The 22,763-nt window shown below is 37.4% G+C and overlaps 1 protein-coding gene across 4 annotated transcripts in view; it reads right to left on the bottom strand.

The window, feature by feature from the left end:
- Positions 1 to 11,025: 11,025 nt before the first annotated feature.
- Positions 11,026 to 22,763, bottom strand: part of MINAR1 (membrane integral NOTCH2 associated receptor 1) — a 47,398-nt gene continuing 35,660 nt past the window's right edge. For 2 of the 4 annotated variants that reach the window (XM_069098668.1, XM_069098669.1), the window contains exons 4-5: positions 20,703 to 20,957; positions 11,026 to 15,246 (exon numbers count right to left, since the gene is read on the bottom strand). In XM_069098668.1, the coding sequence (XP_068954769.1) occupies positions 15,049 to 15,246; positions 20,703 to 20,957 (453 nt within the window). In that variant the 3' untranslated portion in view covers positions 11,026 to 15,048. Of the gene's footprint in view, positions 15,247 to 19,919; positions 20,077 to 20,234; positions 20,302 to 20,702; positions 20,958 to 22,763 lie in introns of all 4 variants that reach the window. The other 2 variants (XM_069098670.1, XR_011170324.1) reach the window with 2 other exon arrangements.

Here is a 22,763-nt window from a genome sequence, read left to right as displayed (position 1 = left end):
AAAAGAAAATCAATTGCACCTTGAAGTTCTTTATCTCAGCAATGTTCATAGGAGACAACAGTTCTTAATATCACATCAGCCTCGAGTCTCTCTTTTTCCAGTCCATAATATAACTTTCATGGATATTTCTAAGGCACACACAGTTCTCATCATGTCTGTCTCTTGTATAAGAAACTCTAATAGCTCCCTCTTGCCAATTAATTAAGCTACAAACCCTTCTGTTTGGCTTTAAAAACCCTTCATAACCTGGTATCAGCAATTTTTTAGGCTTATAGTATACCACTTTTTCCCACACTGCATTCTAAACAATCTTGCTTGCTTTTCCACATACTTGATCTGCTATCTCCTATCTCTATGCTTTTGCATAGGCAATGCTCCCCATGTCTGGAACTCACCCCCTCCTGACTGTTAGCAGAATTTTAAATGTACTCTGAACATTTAAAAAAAAAACAGTCTCTAACCTGTGAATAGCTGGAGTTGCACAAGTTTTGGGGTTTGTGATCACTTGGTAGGGCACAGGACCAGAATTCTGTGACAGGAAAAAGTTCTACAATCTTTGATTCACTTCATTTAAGGTACACAGGCGCAGGAATGTAGTGATTTGAGAACATTGTCGAAGGTCTGATTGATCATTTCAAGCTGCATTGTGAGTTTCCGACTCCAAAGTCAGGAAAGGAAGCTGTGAGAAGTCTAAATAATTAGTATTTTTGTTGTACATATCATATCAAGTAATATGAAAATCACAATTCTTTGCACATCACCATCATCTTATAGAGTCACTATATTCCTTCATACTTTATTCAGATTACACCTCCTAAAAGGAGCCTACCTGGGTTATCTTCAACTGCTAATATCTTACTGGAAATTATTTTCTATATATTTTATGTTGAATTTTTTATTCATATGGTATTTTCTTCAAAAGAATGTAAACTACTAAAGGGGCATGGGAGAAAATATGGGAAAGAGAAGATCGGAGGAGGGAATATCCTGTGGGACTGCTATTTTGGGGCATTGGGTAGGGGGAAAATGGGGAGAAAATTTGTAATTCAAAATCTGGCAGAAACGAATGATGTAAATCAGAAGTTAATAAAGCATTTGAAAAATGAAAAAAAAAAGAATGCAAACTACTTGGGGACAGGGACTCATATTTATCTTTGTATGTCCAATATTTGGCATATAGTAAGAGTTTAATAAATTCTTATTGAATATTGAACAGTTGGTGAGCCCCAGCTATGTGTGGGTCATATGTAGGAAGTTTTACTAGTATAACACTAGTCTGGAGCTATATCTTTAAATCCCACTCATATTGGCCTAGTCCCCAGAGAGCTGCTACTACAACATTCTTAATGTCTTAGTGGTAATCCTAATGGTGAATGGAGATTTCTTAATTCTGTTACTCTCAAACTCTCCTCAGTGTGCTCCCCAATATCATCAGAATTAGCTTTTAGAAAATGTGATAGGATCAGTTTTTCCTGATCCAACTTCTTTCATTCTACCCACAACATGGGGAGGTTTTACCTAAAACCGCTGCCTGGTTCTGATTGGCCCTGGCTTCCCTGATGTAGGTCATCTAAGGGCATACAAAATCCAGCTACATGGAGTCTAGGCCTCTAAGATTTGGTGTAAAAAACTACTTGAGTTACCGTACCCTGATGCTCTGATATCCTGATGAACAGATACATTGCCATATGGAGACTAGGGGACTTGTATACAGAGAAACTAAGGTTCATTATATCCTTGTTGTATATCTTTGCTATGTTAGGGCAAAATAAATCTTGTGTTCAATATTCAATGGCTTGTGAGGGCCATGTTTCATTTAATATCTAATCCAAATTAAGATGGTAGAGGCATCAGAAACATATCAACAAAGGGTATTTACTAAAAAGGTATAATAAAGGCTGTTGGTACAGAAATATTCCCCTAAAGCAGGGGTACATTTTCCCCTGGTACATAGAAGGTCCCTGGGAATAACAAGCTCAAACATAGCTAGCATATATGGCCAAAGGATAAAGTCACAGCTCCTAAGAGTACTGGATGTTCTTTTCTTTCTTCTTGGAATCCTCAAGAAATTCCACTTAGCTGCACATCTCTGCCAAGAATCAACACCCTTGTGGAGACCTGAGTCTTTCTTTCCTTAAGTACACTTGGTTTGTCCTAATTATGACTCTCATCTGCTGATGCAGGCACTCCCATCAGCCTCTGCTGTTTTAGGACCACTACTATTGACTCTGAAGGGGCCTCTAGAATATCTGACCTTTTGAAGTTCACAAAGCAGTTACCTTCTCAGTGACCTCACCTCTTGATGTGAGGAGGAAGGGTCAAAAAGAGAGAAAAAAAATCTCATATGCTCTAGTGTTTTCTGTTAGTAATCCTTCCCTGCTAGTTTTGACTACCATTCAATTGACTGTCTTTGAATTAGTTTGCTGTTTTTAATATAACACCAATGGGACATGATTGATTTTCTTCAATGGTTCATATTTCCTATGTGGTATCGTATGCTTTTATCCACTGACCCAGAATTCCAATTATTCTTTCAAATTACTTAAGGATTTATTCACACAAGTTTATATTTACTTGACTGATTTAATTAAAATGTTTGGGCCTTCTCTTATTAATTGGAGGTGGGGAGGGATCTCTATCTTGCACTCCCCCCCCCAATCTTAAACATATCTTGCACCCTGTAAATCAACTGGAATACTTTGGGCAAAGTCCATAGTCCTATATTCTTGTTAATTATCTAGTGACTTGGGAAGGTTCAGCATCATTTTTTTAGAATATCCTTCACAGTCTCATTCTAAAGAATCTCAAGGACAGTCTATGTACTACCCATAAAGTAATCCTTGTTTGTCTTTGGTGTGGCTTTCTTTGTCCTTGGCTGGATGTGTTGTCTGCTACTAGTCATGTATCTTCAATATCGTGGTCAACTTCAGGAGTTGGAAAGGGGGGAGGTACAATGTTTCTTTTCCCCTTCCTATTCCTCACTATCCTCTGGCACAGACCCAGATGTCTTCACATCCTTAAGGTGCTTCTTAGTCTGGATCCCTTGCTATTTGACTGTTTCACTTCTGTATCGGCCTCTGCTGTGATTCCTTCAACAATTTAAAGCCCCTAGACACCTTGTTCCCTTATTTGGTTAGGCAATCAACTATTTCCTTCTTGACCCAGTCAAAGAAGCTCAGACCTCATAAAGAGATCACAAAACATTACCCATCATTTTAATTATCGTTTAAAATTTCACCATGCCATTACAATGATTATATTATGTTAATTGAGATTGGCAGAATACTTCTACCATACATGCTGGAATTGTCTGGGTGATAGTGGCTTAGTTCTTTAATACTTTCAGAATTTTTTATGGGAGTGCACATATTCTCTGATGTGAATCATGATAACTCCATGCCTTAGTACCTTACCTCCATTCCTTAATACTATTTACTCAATTAACATGGCCCAAAACTTTATCACTGATTGTCAGCCAAGCTAGTCTAGTCTGACTGCACACATGCCTGCACATGTAGGGCAGGCATAACCAGTCAGTACCTGAAACCTTACCAATTTAATAGCACTTGATGGAGCACAACAGTAGTATAGCCTTCAAGAACGCATGGGATCTCATACTGTGATGAGGAACTGGAGGAGAATATTAGCAGCAGGGTTCTAAAACATTCTTTAATAATATTAACCAAAACATAGAAGGGCAGCTAGATGGTACAATGGATAGCATGCTGGGCCTGGAGTCAGGAAAATTCATATTTGAGTTCAAAGCTGGGCTCAGACACTGACTAGTTGTGTGACCTTGGGTTAGTCACAACCTCGTTTGCCTCAGTTTCTTCATCTGTAAACGAGTTGGAGAAGGAAATGGCAAACCACTCCCGAGTCTTTGCCAATGAAACTTCAAATGGGATCATGATGAGTCAGACATGACTGAAAAACAGCAAAAAATATGTGTAAACCTCCCTGATAAGAAAAACTATGACCATGTTAGCTAGATTCTTAACTATAAGGCTTTTTTTAGAGATTTATAAATGTGTAATGCTAATTAAGAAATCTAAAGAAAACCACCAAAAATATGGCAGTGCAGAATCATAGAAAGGACATGAGACGAGGAATCCTAATTCTTCCACTTAATCAAAGAGTTTTAAAATTAGAAGTAAACCTCAAAAATCATTTTGTTTAAACTCATTTTACAGATAAGGAAACAGAGGCCCACAGAGTTGATGTAACTTACCACCTGAATAGCCTCGTGATTCTGGGCAAGTCACTGCACATCTTTAGACCATTTCTCATCTAAGAGACAGCTAGGTGATGAAGTTTATAGAGTGATGACCCTGTAAGAAACAAAAACTGAGCAGAAATTCAGCCTTAGATACTTAGAAGGTATGAGGCCTTGGGCAAATCACTTAAATTCTGTCTGCCTCTATTTCTTCATCTATAAATGGGGACAATAACAATGCCTATTTCCCATAATTGCTGTAAAGATCTAATATTTGTAAAGTGCATCACAAACCTAAAGCACTTTATAAATGCTAGCTATTATTATCTGTGAAATGAGAGCATTGAACTAGTTGATTCCTCAAGTCCCTTATAGGTAAAGTGTTCTAGGATAAAATGTGATAAAATATGGAAAATCAGTCACATGAGAATCACAGCTAGAAGGGAGCATTCAGACAGGCTAAACATAAAAGTCTCCACAGAGGGACTGTTTAATCCAAGCCCTTGGAGAGAAAATGAAGTTTTATGCAATTATTAGCTTTTACTGACCTATTAACAAAAGCTAGTCAAAGCAAACAGCAGCCCTTTCACATTTCCTCATCTAAAAGTTTTAAACATTTAACCCTGCAGCCTCTTATTTTAGACAGAACAGACACTCAGAGACAACTGTTCTTTGCTCCTGAATCATATTACTCCCTTTATTTTCTAGGGAGATGGTGATTTTTACTTTCACTAGAAAGAACATAGTTAAAAAGGTAGATTCTATTTATTGTGTTCAAATTTGGTGCTGAGAAGTATGTGTGACTTTCAACATGTGGAATCTGGGATTGAAATTCAGTGTTATGTTGCAATTTGAATAAACTTAATTTTAGCATGTATCCAATTATGCTTTTTTCCCCCCTGTGTCACTGTCGTATCCGTCTAAGATATGCAGTTGGTCAGTCAAACAACATTTATGAAATGTCCACGGTCATCCAGTGTTTCCCAAAGGGGATTCTGATTTGTTAGCCTTCTAGATCTCAAAAGGATTGTAAGGAATAAAAAGCCCCTTTTATTATAAAGACTAGTGTAAGAAAAAAAATCTCATTAAAAGCCAATCAGAAAACATGTAATGGTCTATAATATGTAAGACCTAATGCATCCCCTTTACATTTGGTATTTTTGACTATTTAGCCCCAATATGAACCCTCCTCTTGTCCCATATGTGAGACTAAACCCAGCCCTAGCTAATCAGAGAAGGATCTATGGAGCCCTATCTGTCTCCGTAATAAAGTCAGTCTTGCTTCTAGTTCTCCTCTAAAATTAAATCTTGGTTCTCATGAATCTGGATTTTCTTCTATGTGATCCTGAAAATCTGGGCTTCCAAATTTGCACCTCAGTACCTTAAGAGTGGGGCAGCAAGGTGGCTCAGTGGATAGAATGCTGGTCCAGGAATCAGGAAGACTCAATCTTCATGAGTTGAAATCTAGCTTTAGACTTTTTCTAGCTGTGTGACCCTGATCAAGTCACTTAACCCTGTTTCTATCACTTTTCTTATCTGTAAAATGAGCTGGAGAAGGAAATGATAAATCACTCCAGTGTCTTTGCCAAGAAAACCCCAAATGGAGTCATGAAGAATGGGGCACTGCTGAAAAACAATTCAACAACAGTAACCTTTAAGAGCGAGTGTTTTCACTCTTTTGTACTACTTCTTTTTTTTTTTTTGCCTTTTGGAGGACAATTGGGGTTAAGTAACTTGCCCAAGGCTCTACAGCTAGATTTTTTGTGTGGGTGTTAAGTGTCTGAGGCTGGAACCAAACGAGTCCTCCTGACTCTGGGGCTGGCGCTTTACTCACTGTGCCATCTAGCCGCCTCCTTGTGTACTACTTCTAATTCTTATGCTCCCTTGGTGCCAATTTCCAAGCTCTCTGAGGCATGGCTCCTAAAATTCCATCTGCTTCAAGAACTCTTTCCTCATCTTAACCTTAGTGCCTCCTTTCTGAGATTACCAACAATTTATCCTATATACATCTTCTTTATACAGAATTATTTTCCTGTTGTCTCCCCCAATAGGTTGTGAAAATTTTTGACACAGAAATAGTCCCTCGTACTCATATATCACTGATCTAAAACATTCCTTCCTTTTTCCCCTTTAATCTTTGCACGATGAGCAATATAGAGTAAAGAACACTAGACTTGGAAACAGAAAACCAGATTTTGAATCCATTAGACTGTGAGCTTCTTGAGAGCAGTGTCCATGTTTTGTCTTTCTTTGTAGGCAGCTAAGGTGGCACGGTGGATTGAGAACTGAGCCTAGAGTAGGAAGATCTGAATTTGAAGACAGTCTCAGATGCGTGATTCTGGACAGACCTTTCACTTCTGTCTGTCTCAGTGTTCTCATTTGTGCAAAGGGGATAATAATAACACCGACCTCCAAAAATTGTTGTAAGGATAAAAAAGATATTTGTAAAGCACTTTGGAGATCTTCAAATAAATGATAGCTATTCTATTTTTATCCCCAGTACTTGGTGCCATTTCTGGTACATAGTAGGCACTTAATAGGTAGGTGTTATCATTATGGTTGATGGTGCTGTAAATTCCCAATTAAATTTTTTATCTTTGAAAAAGCAAGGTCCTTCCTCATCAGTATTTTCCAAGGTGCCTTGCATAGTGTTAGGCATTTTGTAAGAGTTTGCTATCTAATTGATTAATTAATACTTCACAACTGCACCTTGGCTTAGAAAACCAACCTGGCACAGAGGAAATTAAATTTCATTTGGAGTCAGAAGACATGTGTTCAAGCCCTCTCTCTGTCACTTATGACTTGTCTGGCCTTAGAGAAGGTATTTAACTTCTCTGTACTCCAGTTTCTTTCTTGACTTGTGTGTGAGTTGGATTCAAGTGAGATGACCTTGGCATCTTCAATTTCTGACCAGGTTCTAAGCACTCCATAAGCCCCTGCATCAGACACCTTCATGGCCATTGGAGCAAATTGTTCTCACTTCCCCATTGCACTGGGGAAAGTCTTCACATGCTTGGGATAGACATCCCCCTAACTCCCTAATGGGTTTGAGACTCATTGGTTACCTTTGACATGGTTTAGCCTGTCTGCCAAGATGGAATACTGGGTTGTGGCTGCTGCACATACTACAGCTTCTTGGAGCCACAGGAGAGAGTTGGGTGAAAGGTAGACACCATAGGTAGATAAGCAGCCCTGATCAGTCACGTAATGCCAAGAGGTCCAGGACCTTACAGCAATGCTGTGCCACCTGGAAATTACCAGGGAAATTTATACAGGACAATGATAAGGGGACACGCACAGATTCCAAAGCTTATGTCAAATATGAGACCACATGATTCATGGAGAAGCCCTACTCCCCTTTTCTATCAACCAAGATTTGACAGAGTTACAGCTGAACCTCTCCAAAATGCAGCATTTCAACAAAATCAGTATCAGCTCCTAGGAGGCCGAGGCGATTATCTACCAAGACCGTGATGATCTTAGAGGGAGACAGGGATATGGCCCTGGAAGGAATTACCCTTGCCACCTCCCTCAGGAAGATACAACTGGAATTAAACTTCTGTAAAGCTTTCTTAAATCATTTCATCATTCTATGATTTTATGCTGTTTGTGTAAAGGAAGCATCTTTTTATCAAATAGTAGTTTAAGAACTACGATACTTGATGTATTTGTTTTAACCATCTATATTTCTTACAGATCTGATTTTCAGTGTTTTATGTTGCTTTCCAATTGTGTAATGCATAATACAGTGGATTTCAATTTACTATTTTACTTGTGAGAGACATTTGATGAATAGAAAAGTATTGGTTCTTTTAATTGTAGTTAAGAATCAAACTGTATTACTGTGAATTTCAAAACAGTGTACACTAGCTCATCCAAAATATATACTGATTTTTAATTAATGCACAAAAATTAGGTCTGAACACTTCAGGTAGAATCTTCAACCAGCTAGAAAACACATGTTTAAAACTAGCTACTGTTCAATATTTCTTGGAAGACACTTCATTATTGTATCTGTCTGATAATTTCTGGACCACTTTAGTAAAAAAAAATCAACTTAAAAAATGCTATGCACCTCACATCAGAGGGGCTAGTCCTCTCTTAGCACCCCATACACCCTATCACATAACTAGAAATCATGGTAAGAACAAGTAGAAAAGCAGGACCATAAACCTGCAGCACCAAGTTTCCTACTTTAGCTTCAAGGCTTTTAAATGGTTTCAGTGTGGTAGGAATGAGTGCTAACATAGTGGATCTAGGCTCTGGCTGAGTATGAAACACAGGTGACTTCTGTGGAGTAGATCCTAAAGCCCCTGAACCTCCAGAAAAGTCCAGCTTCTGAAGTGCAAAATATCCTTACCGTCTGAGTAGTCATGAACATGTCTTGAGCAAGGAAGCCTTCATCTTGCAGCCCCTCAGTTTACTCTATCAAATGAGGAATTTTGTTTGGATGACTTTTAATGTCTCTTCTAGCTCTATTGCTATAAAGCTGACTTCCAGCTATTTCCAATGCATCCCCATATTATATTGTAGCATCTTAATAAAAGTAGTATTGCACCAGTTTTAATCCTTTAGTATGATTGGATTTGTACAATGGATGCAAAATAATCATGAGCAGTCAGTGGGAAATACCATTTATATTTCTGCTATTAATGAATGACCCACTAAGCAATTTGTTAAATGCATTGCTTTGTAAATGGAAGGAAACTCTGATTTGCAATTAACTATGACTGCACAGTTGATTCCTAACAATAAATTTATGCTACCCCTTTAATGAATCTTTCAGGAATTTTCTAAAGATGTAGATGCTCCCAGCTGAAGCTAATTTGAAGACTTCAAAAGGCCCTACTTTAAAGAAATGGAATTCCAAATGCCTGAAATAGGGTCTTATTATTTTTTTTAAATCAGATATCTTTGATGTTCTTTCCCTCATTGCTGCTGCTCACATATTATCAATGTATTGTACCATTGCTGTCTTCTGGGCAAAATTGTGAAATCCTGTTACTCAGACTCATGTTTTGATTTTTTTTTAAATTGTTTGTTTTACAAAATAAATCAAAAGGTGGAATTATACAGATGCAAATTAAATCACAAGTATGGTCAAATTTTATGCATTTTGAATTACTGTGGGAAGGCCTTCTTAAATTTTGGGTCTGTTTAAATTATAGCACATGTCAAAAAGAAATGTAACTTTTTACTTTTGAATTCATTTAGTGATTTGAAGTAGATTATCAAAGTGTTGTCAAGTGATGAGCCTCTGAGGGCATGTTTTAGATTAGGGGGAAATAATGTGTGGTTTTTATGTTGCCTCTCTGAACCTCATTTCCTGATCCATAAAATAAGGGGATTAGACTAAATTATCTGTAAAGCCTTTTTCCTCTCCTACGTAGAATCTTAGAGATACTGTTTAGGATGCTTCAAAAATTCTTGAAAATTTTTATTCGCTCACATAGTAAGAGGCAGAATGACACAATTGCTGGGGGTTGGCTTTGGTGTCAGAAGCCCATTCATTTATTCTCTAAGCATTTACTAATCACCTATTTTATGGCAGGTTCTACCCTAGGTTCTAGAGCTAGAGAGACAGAAACAAAACACTTCTTTTCTTCAAGAATCTGACATTTTATCTCAGGAAGCATATAAATTTAAAAAAAAAATCAAATGCCAAAATACAGGAAAAGATACTTGTTTAGGGGAAGAAAACTTGCTGGGGGTGGGGATAAAAATAAATTTTCTGTAGCAAATGGTACTTGATTTGAGCTTTGAAGGAAACTAGGAATTCTATGAGGTAGAGGTGAGGAAGGAGTGCATTCTGGGTATAGAGACAGGAGTGTGGAAAAGCATGGCTATAGGAGGTAACCTCTCTTGTATACATAAGAGAAAGCAGGATAGATGGGCTGGAATGCAGACTATGTAGAGTGAAGTGGGTAGTTGGACCTTAAGCTAGTCACATACCTTCTCAGTGCTTCCAGGAAACTCTACAAAAACTAAATTATAGATGTAATTTAAATAAATTTAAATAAATAAATAATTTAAATAAACTCCCATCTGTACCAGTAGAGAGAGTTTCCACACTAGACATTACCCACATTTATGATATCACTAATAGAAAAAAATATAGGGTAAGTACCTCTCTTGCAATCTCATTCATGTATTTATTTTCTTTTTTTTCTATGTATTTATTTCCTTACTGAAATTTTGCAAATATTGCAAAGACACAATTAAGTGGAGTCCAAATTAAAATAATTCTCTATTGGTGAGGTCCAAATTAATGAAATTTTCCTACAAAAACAAGATGCTTTCTCATGCCTTTATTTTAGGGCTCTGCAAACTTCACTGGGATCCTTTTTATGATCATTACTCACATTTCCAGACGACAAAATGTTTACTTCTTTTTATAATGTATAAATGCTAATTTGCAAAACAATAATTTTTCTTTAATTATTAAAGCAGAGATGTTAAAGCTGTTCAGTAACACCTTGGGATTTCAAGGCAAAAATACTATTAATTCTCTTTTCATTATATTCTACCTCATTATTTCAGAAGCATGAGTATTGGCCAGATCCCTGACAAAACAGTATATGTTTTTTACTTATCTAACAAAGAAAATATCTTGTTGCCTCTGGGGAAAAGAAAGTTATGAAAGAATAAAATCTCTATATATTAATGCCTCACTGGAAAATATTTGTAATTTTCAAGTTTACTTGCTATTTTATTTGGAGAGGCAAATTTTACTTGATACCTTCAAACCAACAATTGTATATTAGTGAAATTTTATGCTCACCATTTGGAAAGAAAAAGATCTAAAAATGTGCTCAGTTGTTGGCATTATATAATATTTATTAAGCACTGAGTGTGCTGAGTACTGTATAGAACATATAAAAGACAGTGCTTGCCTCCCAAAGGATGTACATTCCTTAATAGTCTTCATTCTTGTAAGTTCATTTCATTCTTTACATATCATTTTGTTTATAAGGCATAAGAAAAAAAAACAGTTCATTGCAGTTTTAATTATTACTTAAATATTAAATATTGTCTAATATCTTTTCCCCCAATCACACCAAAGATTACCAATATCTTTTCCTTTTTATACAAGTTTTCATAGTACAACATACAGTATATACTAGTTCGGTAATTAGTTCACAAGATTGACCACGATATTCTTGTAGGTTGGTTTTGTCCACAATGAACCTACTATGTGTTAAACGTAGGACTCCAACGTATTCATGAATTATTGCACCACTCAACAGAACCTTTGCTTGTTGGAGTCTGCTACAGGTAAGCCATGAAACATATAAGTTAGGATTTGAAGCACGTCTATTAAACTAGCCTTGCAGAAAGTCATATAGCAGCATGCCCTGAACTACTAATAATTTATGACCAGCTAATAGGGAAAGATGCCAATTTTGTTTATTACACTCTGTTACACAGACTATGTAGTCTAAAAAAAGGAGAGCATAGGTAAGGAGGACAAAAAGAGTTTTTTTTTTCTTTAAGTCATGAGTTGGTAATAATTTTTGCTTATCTGCAAGGCTGTGTTCAAAAAAACAACTGAAATCAAACAGATCTACAAAGAAAGATGAAATGATTATGAATTTAATCATTGGCTAAGAATAACTGTTTTTAGCATATATTTCTCATACAACTGCATCTGAATATTTATTTAAAACACTTAACACACACATCCAAGAAAGATGACCCGATATTGAGAGAGGTTGGATTTACATGAATTTTGCTATGAGGATATCAATCCTCAGGCACAGTGAACTAACTGTATCATTTAGAAAAATGTCAGAGAATGTGGTGCCTGCTATACAGGAACGGCAAAGGAGACACGGAACACCACTGCAACTTGCTGAGTAGCCACAGTTCAGAGACGCTTGCTGGGCTTCAGCAATGTTGGACAGGACTAGAGTCCTGTCCTCACTCCCCTTCAAATGAAGGAATGTAGGAGAACTTGGGAGAGTTCACAAGCTAAGAAAAGTGGTGCTAGGAGAAAGCTTTGTGTCTGAGGAAAGACAAGAGCAGATCACCTCCCTCATCTTCCCTAGATTCCAAGTTCTCAGAACCTACTGTTTACAGATACAGGGCTCTCTTCTTCACAGTCACTAAGATTAGCATGGGTCTCTGACCGTAATGACCTCCTGACAAAAGAACGTTTGCTTTGGTAATATTTGCCAGGTTGATCTAATATGATCCCAAAGGGCTCTGTGCTCTATAGAATCCCTTATCCTTATGATTTTTCTACACCACTTACCCCTATGCTATGAATAAGGGAAAAACATGCTGAATTTGGAGTCAGAGAACCTGGATTCAAATCCCAGTTCTGAAATTTACTAAGTGGCCTTGAACAATTCAGGTCTTCTCTAGGTCTCATTTCCTTCATTGGCAAAATGAAGGTAAAGATGATTTCTATAATCCCCTTTTAGCTCTAAATCTAGAATAGGGGAACTAACAGGTATGGAATTATCTATTATTTATCAATGAAACTGAGTTTTATTTTCAGAGGTTATATTGGAAGTAAATAATTAGTCTGGCTTTCTCTAGCTTCTCTCATGGCAAACACACACGAGAAGGCACATGTTCTCACAGGCTCTTATGTCTCTAAGTATAAGACATATAGCCACATTGCTCTGTGCATATAGGTTTCAGGCAGCCCCAAAGAGGGGGCAAAAAAGAGCTGAATTTCTAGAAAGAAGTGATTGCATCATTCCTGTTGATCTTACACTTGGCTAAGAAGAGAGAAAAATGGCCCTGGAAGATAGTTTTTCAACTCAATTGGAAGCCACAGAACAAGAATACAGGCTACAGGCTCTTCTTGTCTCCATGTTGGCTTCATTTTGGAAGAAGGAGAGAATTGTGGGACTGAGGCTGAAAACTGAGTGAGGAGGGGTAGGGAAATCACACCTGATGGTTCATTTCCATTTCTGTATCTCAACAGGAGCTAATATATTGATCTCCTTATTTGGAGAAGGACAAAAATGACACAATGAATGATTTGTCCAGCTCAGACTAAAATACTCCAACTCTCAGACACAGATGAGATGCATTTAAATATTAGGCAATTTCTATCCATAAACAGAATTTTAATCCTTTTCAGTTTCAATCCATAAATCCTTATCTTCTTATATGAAGATTTCAATGCCCTAAATGAAAACCCATGGATTGCAAACAGATTTAATGTGGCTATTTCTTAAACTAAAGTTCAACCATGTAGTAAATTAACCAGTTCTAATGTGCTAACAGATTGATTAAATATTTACTGAGCACCTTCCTACCATATGTAAGGTATATCCAAGATATGCAATTAAAAACATAAATTATATATAATTACTTTGGAGTTTTTATAATGTCGGTGTTTAGACTCCTATTGGTACAAAAATAGGCAATCCATCTCCACACCAAAATAATTGTAAGAATCCATTGTGTTTGGAAAGAACCATTTTTTTTAAACTTCTCTTAGTCTTTGTTTCCCTTTAAACTATATAACTTGAAATCAGATTTTTTTGAAAGGTTTTTTAAGTAAGATTATTATTCACCAAATTATAAGAGATAAAATACCGATGAGAATTTTCCGTGTACTAGAGTTATGAAATTTTTCAAATAAAGTATCAGAAAATACAATGCACTGTAAACATGTCTTTACAAATCAAAAGAAGAGGGGATACCTCAGTATCCAATTATGGAATTATAGTATTAGGCAAACATTGAAAACAATATGAAAAAAATTTGAAATTGCTGATATTAATAATACATTCAAAATATTATGCAGTGAAAATATAAGAAGTAAACTCATATCTCTATCCTGTGAGGAAGAAAGATATGTTCCAACCTTTCTAAATTATATTAGTAAGGAAAATAGTGTGCAGGGTACAAGTAGGAGGAATGTTATCAAGATTGATACTCATTGCCCCTGCAAAGGAAGGAATTATATCCTTTGCTATCCATAATGTTCAAATGTTACTTTTTTAAAGAATGAAATTAAAATATTTTAGATATTACTAAACATAATTTTGAGTGTGTGCGTGTGTGTGCGTGTGTGTGTGTGTGTGTGTAGTAGTAGTAGTGTGGGGAGCAGTGTCAGTCTAAAACACTCAGTGCTTTAGTCAAGTAAATTTCCAGGACGAATTTTCCTGCCAGCCCCTGATTGAATTGACCTATTCTCCCTTCTCACAAATCAATAATGAGCAGAAGCAAGAGGGGTGTACAGCGTAATAAAGTGGAGATCTGCCAAGTGGAAAAATATTTTCACATGGGTGGTAATGAAGGTAGAAGGGCAAGAATGAATAATCAAGAGCCCTTTAGCAATTTCACTATGTGAATAAAGTCCCTTTATGTATAGACAACCTGCTTCTGTTGGATAATCAATGAATATATGACTAAGTAAAAATATAATACATTCATATTTCTTTCCATTTTAATATCTCCTGGTCTCCCCAAGGAGATATATAGCAAATGTCTTCAACATAACACAATTGCTACTGCCCACCCTCATAAAAAAAATTGTCACCAGAGACAAAGACATACTTTCTTTTTTCTTTTTTTTGCTTGGAATTCAACTAGTTTTACTGTTAAAATGTTGCATTGTTTTGGTAGGAAAAATATTGCACTTTTAAAAATGCATAAAAATTTTGACTGAGTTGACTTGAATAGGTGTATTTCTTTCTAAAAGTAGACTTTCTTGAAAATTATCTTCATCATTTACAGAATAACCACCATGATACCACATTTATTCCAACAAATTGTTATTATATTGCCACAAGATGTGAAAATACAGGAGAAGATATGTGTAATTATATACAGCAGACAGTCCAGAATCCTTGGGCCTCTTTGTGGAGTCATGACTTCATTGTACAAATGGGCACTACAATGACCAAGATGACTGTGCAAGCAGCTGCCGTAATCAAGGCAGCAATCTTGCAGACCTTTGCTCTTCGGAACTCGGCCTCTTTACGTTTTAATAATGAATCATAGCCTGGAGTATAAATATCTTCCATCCAGTATTCTAAATTATTTGGGTTTAAAGATTCTTGAGTCTAAAAGTGAAAGGGACAAAAAACAAACAAACAAGATGTGAATACTTGGAATTGTTTAAAAAACAAAACAAGACAAAAATGTTGACATTTGTAAGTCCTAGTACTTATGTTAGTTTTGCAACTATCTGCTACTAACATTAAATAAGTTGATGTTTCCCCCTCCCTCAGTTACCCAGTTAGAAAACAAACTGTTCCATCCATTCACTAAACCTCACAATGCATATTTACCCCTCTTCCCTCCACCACAAATGCCATGAATTTTCTGAAACATGAAAACACATTGGCTGTATCTCTACAAACAAGTGAAATGTTGTGAAGTGCAAACCTACTGTGTAGATTTGATCAGAAATCCATCTACACTTGCTATTTCCACTCACATAATACATTGGGGGAGGTTTTCACTCCAGGAGCAGGCCCATTGAAAGGACTGAATAGAAACAGGACAATAGTCTTTAGGCCAACAGGCCAGTAATTAAATAGAATTAAAATGATCACAAGAATGATGCCATTCTGAACTATGTAGGAAAGATTTATTTGGAAAAATTAGACTCCTCCTTGCAAAATGCTAGAACAACAGCAACAACAAAATAAACAATTCAAGTGAATCTTGGGATCTTAGCACTGGAAATTACCTCAGACATCATGTAGTTTCAAATTATTTTTTTTCTTTTTAAAGCAATCGGGGTTAAGTAACTTTGCTCAAGGTTACATGGCCAGTTATTTCTGGGTGTTGTGCTGAGTATCGGAGCCCAGATTTGATCCCCAGGTCATCCCGACACTGGAGCCGGTGCTGTTACTCACCGAGCCACCTGGCCGCCCCTAAGCAATTGGGGTTAACTAATTTGCTCAAGGTTACACGGCCAGGTGTTTCTGGGTGGGCACTAAGTGTCCGAGCCCGGAATTCGATCTCCAGGTCATCCTGACACCGGAGCCGGTGCTCTTACTCGCTGTGCTACCTGGCCGCCCCTTAGTTTCAAATTCTTATTTTACTAATGAGCAAATAGGGTCATAGAGTAAAAGTCCTCTAGTAAGTTACTGACAGAGACAGGGCTAGAGAACCCCGTCATATGATACTCCAGAACTTTTGACTGCATCATGATTTTACATAGGCAGACCTGAATTCAACCACAAAGTCATGGCAATACCATTGGTTTGAATGATTATTTAGAAAACCCTGCTCCCTCAGGTTCATCTAGGAATTTCCCCTTCCAGTTAGGTCTTAGTTATGATTGAAAATTCCTTTTATCTTCCCCCAATAGGGAGCATTAATAGCATCAGTTCTCTTGGCTTCATTGAGATGAATGAAGACTCTTAAAGAGGCATTTCATTTTTGATATTGCCTGTGTATTCTACTTTATATGGATAATTTGAACCATGAAGGACTCTGACACACAGCAGAGCAGTTTCCTTATTTCATGGTAATACTTGTATGATATATGAAAACCAAATAGAAGCAGTTTTCTTTTGCATTTTTAATTAATGTTCAACTAAAGTCCAGAAGCCAAAATTTCCATTAGTTGGGGTCGGTGGGGGTTATTTGTTCCTGTATTTGAAAGAAAACGCCATTGTGGCCATTGCTTTTTTATGCTTAAGAACTGAGGTACATTAGAGTCCCACATGTTCCTGCAGGAGCAAAAAATAATATTAACCTGTAATGGGATGCTTCTCAATGACCACCTTTCAGCAGTCCTTGAAAATCAGTGTTGTATTATCCATAAAAATAGTTTGCCTAAATGACTTCCCCTACTCCCCCAAAACCCTACCCACCCACCCTTGCTGTATCCAATTACCAGCAGCTTGGCTAACAAACTACACAAAAGGTATCATTGAGAGCTATTGAGCTGCTGTTGTCCTCTTACATCCCTTCTATCTTTCCATCCAAGGCAGGCCAGGTTGATATCTAACTTCATTATCACAAAGCTGTAAGGAGCTGACCCATCAGTACATCTTATGGACTAGAAGATGACAGATCCACACTACTCTGAAAATATGGAAATGGGACTGTGGTGAAGGAAGAAATCAACACTGTCCCATGCCTAGACTTAACATGCTCTCTGATGGAAGTCTTGGCTAACTGAAAATTATTGTTAGTACTGGCCAGGAGGTGACAAACATTTAGATCCTCAGAATCAGGTGCCTGAAAAAAAGGAAGGTGGGAAAAACCAAGTAATGTCAGAAATGTGCTGCTGAAACTTTGTTTTTTTTCTACCATTCAAGGATGCCAACAGATGTGGAGGTGCCAACAGCATGTGTTATTCCTGCTGGCAATGATATATCATATAGCTTTTATATGGACATATTCTTCATCTATGAATGCCCATGCTGAAACACATAGGGAATCTGGGCTTCTGTCTTGGTGAGGCATGGAAATTATAGGAAGAAGATGAAAATAGAATGATAAATGACATCATGGCCATCATTGGTACTGGAAAAGAACATGGTAAAGGAGAAAGAGTACATTGGATTTAGAGTCAGAGGAACTGCGTAACTGGGCTCAAATCCCACCTCAGGCAGTTAAGACTTTGGTAACCATGGGAAAGTCATGTGCCTGCACTGCATTTCTATTTTCTTATCCCTGGGGTCTGGGGTTGGACTTGATGACTTCTAAGCTTCCTTCCATCTTTAAAACATTTGATCTTGTATCTAATCATAAGTGTATTTCATTATTGGTTAACCAGAGTTAAATTTCAATGCCACGTGACCATATCCTTATAGGATATCTATCTCTATATCTTTATCTATACCTATATCTGTATCTGTATCTAAATCTATCTATCTATCTATCTATCTATCTATCTATCTATCTATCTATCTATCTATCTATCTATCTATCTATCTATACAGAGACACACAGAGATAGACAGAGACAAAGACAGAAAGAGATTGAGAGAGAGAGAGAGAGCTATAGAGGTAATGTAGGCTGACCTCTACTCTAGGGAATCACCTCTTAGGGTTAAGGCATAAACCCTAGAAAACCCAGGTCAAAAATTACAGATGTTACCAAGGAGATATAAGATTCATGAAGGAATATGACTCAAATAAGTACAGGATAGAACTGTACACAACAATAAAAAGTTTTTCAATCAATGCAGGCAAGAATAACTCAGCTGATTTCTAGACATGCTAAATGAAAGCAGGGTCTACACCTTGTCATACACAAAGTAGGCACAGCATGATAGTGTGTTTTCATCCTAACTTTTTATGCAGTTGCAAACCTACAAAGCTTTATTTACTTTGCTGGTTGGCCCCCATGCTTCATTAGTATCACCACCAACATCATCGCAGTACATTATTTATGCTAAGGAAGTGGAAACAGCTATATTTAGAGTCTCCTCATGTATAAAATGGGAATAAACACTTGCTCTCTTTAATTCAGTGCTGATTTGAAGACCATATGAAATATTATATGGAAAATATCTTATAAACCCTATTAGTGGTGGTTCGTCCCCTTCTGTGCTATATATACTATTAACACTCATCTGATTTTTTACCCTTCTCTATGCTTCTTCATGCTGAGGAAATACAGGAAGAGAGGATTCTAGAACTGGAACAGCCTTTGAAAGTCATCCTGTTCACACCTTCACATTATAGCAGGAGGAGACCAAGGCCCACAGACACTAAATGCTTTGCCCTAGGTCTCAGGTCTTCTGAGTGACATAGCCAGGATTAGAACTCAACTTCCTTGACTTAGGGATTAGACTGTCCCTGTGCCAAAAGGCCGCCCAGGATGCTAAAATAATACAGAAACCTTCCAAAGAAAGAAGGCAATTCTTACCTAGTCCAAAACCTTGGCATGCTCACCTGAAAGGTCAACTAGAAAGATGATGGGACATGACATATACATGTGGGACATGATATACATAGAAGTGATGATAAAAACAAAACTGCATAGTATTTAGATAATAAAAAGAAGTTTTCAAATATTTCTGATTTAGTATAGAAAGGTAAACTTTAAGATGTCATCTGATCTTTACTTATTACCTACCTCAGGTAATCAACAAACATTTATTAAGCACCTTCTGTGTACAGAACACTGAATGAGTCACTGAGTGGGGAGGGGAGAGAAGAGAGGGAAGATCAAAGATAATTGACACATATTTCTTGCCCTTACTTCTCTATTTCTGCAACTAATATTTAAAAAAGTTATTTAAATACCTTAATATTTAGAGTTAACATTACAACTCCCTACAATATGGGAAAAATGCATAAAGCTTGAGCTGAGCCATAAACTTGCAATTGGCAGGATTGCTTTTTTATATATTCCTATTGCTTTTATATATATATTCCATATTACCTAAATAATACCCAACATTTTGTGTGGCACTGGACGTGAAATTTCATGAATCCTGAGACATCTCTGCATGGAAATGCCCATCGGGGCTGCAGGCTGACAACCCATCTGTAACTCCTCGTCTTAGAGAGTTCCCTGAGGCTTAGAGGAGTTGAGTGACTTCCCCATCACATAGCCAGTAGGTAGAAATCATAACCAGGTTTTTTATTCAAAGGCCAATCTTCTTTTACTACAATGTGCCACCTTTCATCTTACACAAAAGAGATGCTTAACAAATGTTTACTGAGTGAATGGATAAACCCTCTTAGTTTTATTTCACAACACATTTTAAACCTTTTCATTTTAGATTCCCCTTATTTTATGTGGGCCTTGTGAAACCAACCTTCAAGGCTGGGTCTCTAAAACCCAGTGCGAGCCTTGGTTGCTTCCATTCCAGTGTCTGCAACTAAACAGGGACATTCATTCACTCCCCTGTGGATGAAGCCCCGTTGGCTCCACGGCCTATCGCGTACTTTGAGGGCATAGCTGCGCCTTTGCTCCTGCAGTGATGTGTTAGAGAAGACAATTGGGGAGTGAGTGAAACTAACTGCAGGTGCCAAGAAAGGTGCCCACCAAAATGAAAACTGGTCCTGTAAGTACATGGAAAACATGCCTCTTAAGTTATGACTGCACATAGAGTTCTGGTGGTGACTCTTACCTCAGAACTGCTCCATATGGAGACACAATCCATATGTTGGGTCCCAAAAATATGTTTATCCCACGTTCTACATATGGAAGGAGAAATCAGCTTGTATTTCATTAAACAGTTTGTCTTGAGGTTTGAGACCAAATATTATAGACACTGTATTTGACATGGCTTATGCTAGAATTTTAAACAAATCTTTATCTAAGCAAATGTCAAACAATCACTCTCATGGTTAAATACACTTCACTTTCATATATATTATTTCATATATGTTTTTCCCCTTCTTTCTTTCTATGACTTGGGCAAATTTAGAAACACATGATTGTTGGTCAATGTATATCAGAGTCCTTAGGGTGGGTGAAAAGGTACTGACTTACTACTCACTGCAGGAGCCCTGACCATATTTTTAACTACAAAGTCTGGCTAAGGATTTGTGGGTGTATGAAAGGGGTGATTCCTGCAAATAGGCACAAAACTCACCTGGAGATCCAGAGCCGTCAGCTTCCCCTTTTCCCCAGAATTCCTTGCATATTCTTCTATGGTCCAAGAAGGCTGGACTCGTTTTACTTCAGCCATTTCGGTCAGCCTCATGTCTGTGTACATTGGGTTGCTTTTCATGTGCGACTTGAGTGATGCAGGGTAGGGGTGAGGACTGAAGACTTGTTCCACTAAGAAGCCATCTTTAGGCTGCTTAGCTATTCGGTGGGGCTGAGGGATTTCATATTGTCTGTCTGCCTGCAATGTGATACAAAAGAATTCCCAAGGGGGGATAAACCCAGATGATTTGAAAGGACTTGGATACATTACTTTCAGGGGATATACCTTTGCTTTTCAAAATTGAAGCTATGTTAACCAGGATGCCCTCCCCCACATCCCCAAGGGAAAAACAATAACAGCAAACACCACCACCACAATAACAGCATCACTACTCTGAGAAAAAGATTGTATGTATTTATTTTATCAAATTGCCAAGGAAACATTACTGAAGGCATAAGAAAGGCTAAGCTGCAAAGTTTGGAAAACTATTATGCTTCTCCTACTTAATAGTTGTTTTCCCTTTGGGGAAATTTGTAATGCTCAATGTTATATGTAATCATCTATAAAGAATGGGGTCTTATAGTAATATCATCTTTGGGGTCCATGCTTACAGATGGTGGTCATTTCTAGGTGAGATAATTTTGTTACAAGAGTTTTCTGCTGTTTTTAATTTCTATCTCCTTTTGGTTGGTGATTTTTATGTGACATACATCAAATTCTACATTACATTAATCTGTAATATAGCAAGATTCCAGGAATTAAAAAAAATAGATATGGGTATAACCTCTCTCTCCATATCTAAATAGATGTATATATTTACACACATAAATGAGATTCTCTCTATATATACACATAGACAGAAGAGAAAGAGATGGAGAAAGAGGGGAGAGAGACAGAGACAGACAGTAACGGATGTGAGGATAAGAGAGAGAGGAGTTTGGTTATGCCATTGTGATGGGAAGAATAGCACTGGCCTTGGATCAGAACATTTGGTTCTGCCAATTAATAGCCATGGGTTGATTCTGAGTCTCAGAGTCTTTAGCTTCCAGAAATTCTATGTTGTACTGACTATCTTCCTGATGAGGTGCTGGGCTTCAGCCTCCTCTTTCTTCTCCTCCTCCTCCTTCTCCTCTTCTTCCTCTTCAGAAGCATTCTATCTCCCACCCTGGGCTGCTGAATTCCTGATTGGCAAAGAGTTCACTATCTGTAGCCAGATGGCTAGATACTTCCCATTTTCACCCCACCCCCTACTTTCCATCTCTTGATCTGGGAAAGAAGTCAAACCCATATCACCACTCTTGGCAAGGATATGTTATTACTCTATGGCTCCACTCACCACCCTGTGACTTTCCAGACCAAAACATCTGTCTCTGGCCACCACTCCTGGTACATGTTGTCTGTCTCCACTAGAATGTAAACTTCTCCTCTTTTGCAGAGGTCAAGGATTACAGTTGTATAAGACATATAACTACTAGATTTTTTCAATGTGTTGAATGGTTTTGCTGAATATTTTTTTTCTCTTTAAATCATCATAAGCTGTACAGTGTTAAGGGATAGGTCTTTGGGAAGAAGAGGAGGATAGGTTGGGGGCAGGGAAGGGAAAAATCTACATGATATAAAAAGAGGATCCAATAAAAACCTATTAAAATACAAACAATAACAACAACAAATCCAACCACAAAAAAACCCAGAGTGTAAGCTCCTTAAAGGCAGTGACTATCTAGCTTTTTATATTTGTATCCCCAGCATCTAGCACAATGATTGGTACATCGTAGGCCCTCAATAAATGCTTGTTGGTGACTACCCGAGTTCACACATGTAGTTAGCAGCAAGGTCAAGATTTGGTCAAGAACGCAGGCCCTCTAATTCTAACTCCAACACTCCTTCTATGGTACTATGCAGCTTTGATATTTTTATCCTGAAACTTGTAAAAATTCATATACACTCATCTACTCCACTGACATTTTCCAAATTTCCATTGGAATCATATTACACTCTGATGAC

Source organism: Petaurus breviceps, unplaced genomic scaffold, assembly GCF_028583685.1.
Source record: "Petaurus breviceps papuanus isolate PSGF00001 unplaced genomic scaffold, PetGlider_PUasm1.0 37, whole genome shotgun sequence".
Taxonomy (NCBI): domain Eukaryota; kingdom Metazoa; phylum Chordata; class Mammalia; order Diprotodontia; family Petauridae; genus Petaurus; species Petaurus breviceps.
The sequence above is the reverse complement of the archived record's forward strand: the minus strand, read 5'-3'. Positions and strand labels throughout refer to the sequence as shown.